We start from the raw sequence: 6000 nt of genomic DNA, 5'->3' as shown, positions 1-6000 counted from the left end.
CTACACCACACAAAGTCTGGTGGAAACAATGGTGCCCCAGAGGCATACAGTCTCAATTTTGGCTGCTCGATGGTGTGTTGGACTTCGCAGGGCTGGATTTTCATACTAACTTCTTAATAAGAGAGCTGCCCCTGGAAGGGTTAAGGTAGTTCAAAGTCTCAGCTCATTAACTGACAATGAAAGACTCAAGGTTGCAGGGGGAATTTTTGGTCTGGTTTTAAACAACAAAGACTTGAAACGCCCTAAAAGTCTGCATCATTAACACTTTTAACCCAACCCACCCAAGTGCAGATGCATGCTCATGGAGAAGAGCCTGTATAAAACCAGCTCAGTTCACACATGCAAGTGGGAAGTCTCCAACTCGAAGCCCACTTGACAAGTGCTCGTTTACCGCAGGCACGGCCCACGCCGAAGCCTGCAGAGCCCCACACCTACTGCTTTTCTGCTTCCAACAGCCCACCGAGTTCACAGTCCTCGGGACTAAGGGAGACTTTAAACCACAGGTGCCAAAAAGCTCTTTACCAGGAGACTTGGTATCCGAGGTCAGTCAATACGTCTCTGTTGGCACTGATGCAATGAGGTGCTGACAAGCCTTTTTTACAATACTCAGGAGAGGAAAGGTACATGGCACAAAACCTTGTCATACAGGAGCGAAAGCAAGCGTGATCATCAATATGTGTTAATTTGTTAATGTTACATATTGGCAGCAGTGTAAAATAGCTCTACGGCAGCTGGAACGTCTCAGAGTTTGCGTTAGATTTCCAGCATCGTATATTAACCCTAGTTTTTGCATAGTCATTATTAAAGTCATTAAAAGTTGCAAGGCCAAGTATGATGGACTACAGCTAAGGGGAACAGCCATTTTCACACAGAAGGGTGGTACGGTCAGCAACACTACCCACAATATACAAACCACACTGCTGACCTGGCTTTTAATCCCAGGATCACCTGTGGCTCCACATGCTTTTGAGAACACCTTCGGTGCCGGGTGATGGGTGGGAAGCTGTGAGCAAGAGTTTAAGTGGGATTTACACTGCCCCATAACTGGCTGTTCCTGATTTTTGCTCGTGACCAAAAAAAGAAGATGATCAGCAGGTTTGAAGGGATTTTTCTGATGCACCTCAACGGGACACCGACACCAGGGTGGAGGAGAGTAGAGGACCACGCACATCCACACCTGGGTGCAACCACAGCCCCCACCAGCCTCATCCCTCCTCTCCCCCCGTTATTCCCTCCCTCCCTCCACACCCCATTTATTTGCCTTTTTTGCTGCTGTTCACATAGGTGCCTCCAACCATTTTTGCATACACAACCAGGAACGCAAGCATGAAGCTCACACTTTGGAAAGCAGCGGCGCTGATTATCTCCCGCCTCGCTGCTTTTACCTTGCTGGCTTTCAGGATGTTGATCTGTTCCTCGTACACGGTGTCCCTGTTCTTCTCCAGAAATCCCTCGCTCTGGTACTCCACCTAGCAGGAGGCAAAGGAAGAAACCCAAAGGGTAAAGTCCAACCGCACAGGGACAAGGTGCTGCGTCCCACCGCTCCCCTAACTGTTGGAACTCACCTTAAAAACCTCAGGGGGAGAAGTGGGGGAACAACTGGAATTTCAAGGTCACTTTTTATCAAAGAAAGTGCATCTGAATGAAAGCAAAATCCTTAACACAAACCTACAGCGCGTCTCAGTCATTAAACTGCTCTGTATGGGACCCAACCGCACTTCCATGGAAACCAGGGGTAAAAAAATGCAAGGATCATCAGTTCCTCTACATGCTCTTTTGTTCACTCCTGAACTCCTTGTAAACTAATCAATAAACCTCAAAAGATCTCCTGACTACATCTCTTGTCTTGCAGGTCTCTTGTGGCAGAGAGTCGAGGTGCAAAGGAAGCCTTTTGAGAGGACAGATGAAAATTGTATTTTTTACATCTGAAGTTGGCTGAAATAACTGATCACAAAAGGCAAAGCTTGCAAAGGAATATAATTTGTGAGGGATACATGTGCAAAATCATGAGCCTAAGAAAAGGTGAGTATCAACCTTTGGCATGAAAAGTGCTGCTTGCACCCAGGGCAAACCTGGTTAGGAGAAGCGCTCGTATGGGATTGCAGCACTTGCATGTCGTCTGGCTCCTCAGACACGTCCCCAGGTTGGCATTACGTTCTCCTTTCCAACAAACGTGTGTTTTGGATAACTGCAAGCTTTTAAGATTCTTATTTGCTGTGAGTGACGCCTGTCACATCAGGGTTTCAATGAAGCTGGAGCCCACAGACAAGACCCTACAGCTCCAGACACTGGGATTTAGTGTCCCACAGTTGGCATCTTCTCCCTCAGAAGGGTGGGATCAGCCCAGGGTCACCTCTCACGCACTCCTCCCCACTGTGCCTTGCTGATGCTCGCAGCTCCTGCTCTTCAAAAATAATTCCCTTTTCCAATACATTTTCAGACAAGCTACTCATAGAAATTCATTTTGCCGCAGCTTTGAGAAATTTTTCTCTCCTCTAGAAAGCGCAACTATTTAAAGCTTAGCGCAATAGTTCGGAGGCTGAAGTCCTCCAAGCTGATCTAGATTTGAGCACCGAACCGAGATTACCGCCAACCAGGCACCCCTATCACCAAAAAGCAGCTCACCGGCGCTATGAACTAATTTTCCTTCATGCGGCTCTCTTTTCCCCTCCATGCGTTTCCCATTCCTGCGTTCAAGTCCCAGCGCAGGCAACGGGCGCCCGGTTACCTTATCGGCGAAGTGCAGGATGATGAAGGAGGTGTTGGACATGCGAGGCTTCTGGAAGTGCTGGCTGCTGGCGTGCCGGTCGTACAGCTTCTGCGCCCAGTTCTGGTCAGTGCCTTTGGGAACCTGGATGGGGAGAAAATGGCCCAAAAAGTCATGGTCAGGCACGCAAAGGAGGTTGGGGGAGGTTTCGGAGGAACCCTCCTTGTGGGCTTCCTGTAAGCCACATGGTCTACAGGAGTATTTGAGAAAAAGTCCAACTCCCAGTTCTGGGAGCACGTACTATTTTATTTTCGAGTGTATTCTTGACAAACACACTAAAATTTTGTTTCCAACGAAAAACACCCAAATGCTGGTTCTGCTCCAACAGCCAGAACATGCAGGGAAAAAAGAAAAAAAAAAATCAATTGAAGAAGTATTTTTGCACTTAAGTTACAGTAATTGCTCAGGCACCAACGTTACTTTTTTAATGCAGTTTTTGGTGACCAAGTAGTTTCACATACTGCCACCTGAGACAACAATCAACAGGTTCTGTTTAATTTAAAATAACAAAGATAATAAAATGATAATTTTAAAATATTAAAACAGTAATAGAATGATAATTCTTAAGAAACCTCTGCCTCTCAGCAGGCTTGGGGTGGGGTCACTTGGATCCCAAACACAGGATGCATTTACCCCAATCGCACACAGGGTTGAGACTTCAGACCCATATACCTGTCCTACTGCAGTCGAATGATTCCCGGTGTCCCCTTCCAACGCATCCAATCCCCCGGTGCCATGAATATCCTGGATGCCAAACCCTCCTTCTGCATCCTATTTCCACCGAAATCAGGGTGCAAGTCTTACGTGGACCTGGTCTTGAAAGGGTTCGGCCATGGTACACCAAGATATCAAGCGTTGCCCAAGATACTGCTTTGGGTAGGATGGGGCAGAGAATGGAGAAATCCTAAACAACTGCAACGACTAAAAAAAACCTCACAGCACCACCTGTGCAGCAAGGGAACGGGCTACTTTTCACAAATCAGCAGTTACAAGGAGGGGTTGAGCTCACCTTCTGACCCAGCACCTGCAATTTTTACCCACTAAATCATCGTAGACTGAAGTTAATGTGATATATTGCCAAGATCAGGGAAAAAAATATTGGTTTTGTTTTATTCCTTTGTAAGCACATATAGCTGTATAGCAGCATATGACAATATATTGTAACTTCTGATATCCTCATGGTTACAATTCCCATAAAGGCTCCATTTTTTAGGGTATGTTTAGGTCCCTCTCTGCTAACAAGCCAAAACCCCCAAAGCTTTCCAAAAAACCTAAGGACATTTGAGGAAAGCAGGATGGCTGTAAGTATTCGTTATTTTATACTTTTCCAGCGCAACAAGTTTGCCACAAAGCAAAATTCTGGAAAACCAAAGGAAACAAGGAGTGAAGTTGTTGCACTCGAGGGCCGGGGACCACAGCTGATGGGGTTCATCCCCATCCCTCCTGCCTGCCCGGCAGGGATGGGAAAGGCATGGGCTGGTGGACCCTCCATCACTGCCGACAGGACAGCAATGGTTGCACATAGGTACACACACATAAGTTTTAACAAAAAAATGGCTGACCGGATTATTTAGGTTAGAAAAAGAGAAAAATCAGAAGAAAAGCGTTAGGCGATATTTAAAGTTAGACGGGACAAAGCCTAGAAACCACAAAACAATTGTGCAGCGTCAGGGAAAGCTCTGGATCATCCATCAGGTCTTTGCACAGACCTTTCTATGAAAAGTGACAGAGGAAACAGGGGCAGCAAACAGTAAGAAGGAAAACTTGAGACAGATGATGACTATTTCTTTATGCTGCTCTGAAACAGCCTTGGATTTCGGGGCAAAAAGCCAAAACACGCCAGAAGGGTTCTGGGCACAGGGACGAGCAGCTCCTGCCCATCCCAGTTAACTGGAAGAAGCGGCTGAATTAAATGCAGCAGCCACTCACGCAAGCCGTGCTACCCCAGAAGTATTTTATATTTTACCGTTGTAAGCGTAGCCAATTACGGATACACACAGAAATAATACAGATTATATATAAATATTAAAAGGCATTTACTTAGGCAATTATATACATATTTTATTTATGCAAGATAGACATGCATATTTCAACTATGGAGCTATATAAATGCAGATGGGTTTCTTTTTTACGTATAAACATGAAATATAACTGATTAAAACATTCTCTCTGGAGCGATCATTAGGCCTCTCCTGTTTGGGACCGAGCCGCGGGTGCAGAGCAGAAGCGCCGCAGCCACCTGAGCCTCCTGATGCCGCAGAGAGCGGATTTATCCTGCACCAGCTCTCTTTTGGGCCATCCACTTGGCTGAAAAACCTGCTTATCTCAGAGTCGAACTTCAAAGGCATCGCTCCTGCCTCCCAGAAAGGGGGTTTCGCTGTGCCCGCCCCACTCCCTGCTCATCATTGTGAAGCCTGGGTATTTTTAGCTGCCTGAGAAGCACCTGATAGGGACCAGCTCCTGGAGATAAAAACTAACAGGGCCGTTATCTGTACTATTAGAACAGCTTTTTGTATCGGCTTAGCAGTTTAAGGCCTTTAGAGCCAGTGAGAAAGTTATTTAGAGACTGTCTCATCAGTGCAAGACGTTTTTAGGGGACAGGGAAGAGGAAAGTTGACTGCCTCGCAAGTAATGTATGGAAATCTCTAAACCGGAAAAACCTTAGACCAGTAATTTCACAAGGTCATTGCTTCTGCTCGTCTGTCCTCACTGTCCCTCCGCCCATCACTCTGCATAAATTTGGTCAGGCAGCGTAATCCCGGCGAGGGTCACCTCCCATCTCCATACGCTGTCCTCGGAGCTGCCAGGAGCTACTGCAACCGAATTCAAACCTACCCAGCGCAGCCAGGGTCAGCCCCTAGGCTCAAGTCCACCGCTTTTATTATCAGAAGCATCCCAGGCTCCAGAACCCACCACAACCACCGGACAGCCAAGGAGATGTTTGGAGCTGTTTGGACTAAAGAGTGAGATTCCCTCCACCACCACCTCCAACAGAAGGACTATTAACTGGATAAGCAATGAAAGTCCATTCAAACCTAATGATCTAAAAGTCAACCCTCTGAAAACACAGAGGGTTTTATTTCTTTTCTCCTCATCACTCCAATATATATTAAAGCCTGAAAAGAACCTGGGCTTCCCTCCGTGCTCCAGAGGCATGTTCCACTGCAAGTGATGTGCCCGACTTTAAAGTCATAAAAGCTGACAGCGTGACGTAGGCGAGGTTATTCTGATTA

General features: G+C 46.5%; 1 protein-coding gene across 1 annotated transcript in view; it reads right to left on the bottom strand.

Annotated features, from left to right (window-relative positions):
- The window catches only part of MYO5B (myosin VB), a 121742-nt gene that overhangs the window by 69160 nt on the left and 46582 nt on the right, over positions 1 to 6000 (bottom strand). Inside the window, exons 13-14 of the mRNA XM_009323124.1 lie at positions 2729 to 2851; positions 1386 to 1469 (exon numbers count right to left, since the gene is read on the bottom strand). Coding sequence (XP_009321399.1) covers positions 1386 to 1469; positions 2729 to 2851 — 207 coding nt within the window. The remainder of the gene's footprint in view (positions 1 to 1385; positions 1470 to 2728; positions 2852 to 6000) is intronic.

Source organism: Pygoscelis adeliae, unplaced genomic scaffold (genome assembly GCF_000699105.1).
Source record: "Pygoscelis adeliae isolate BGI_AS28 unplaced genomic scaffold, ASM69910v1 Scaffold174, whole genome shotgun sequence".
Taxonomy (NCBI): domain Eukaryota; kingdom Metazoa; phylum Chordata; class Aves; order Sphenisciformes; family Spheniscidae; genus Pygoscelis; species Pygoscelis adeliae.
The sequence above is the reverse complement of the archived record's forward strand: the minus strand, read 5'-3'. Positions and strand labels throughout refer to the sequence as shown.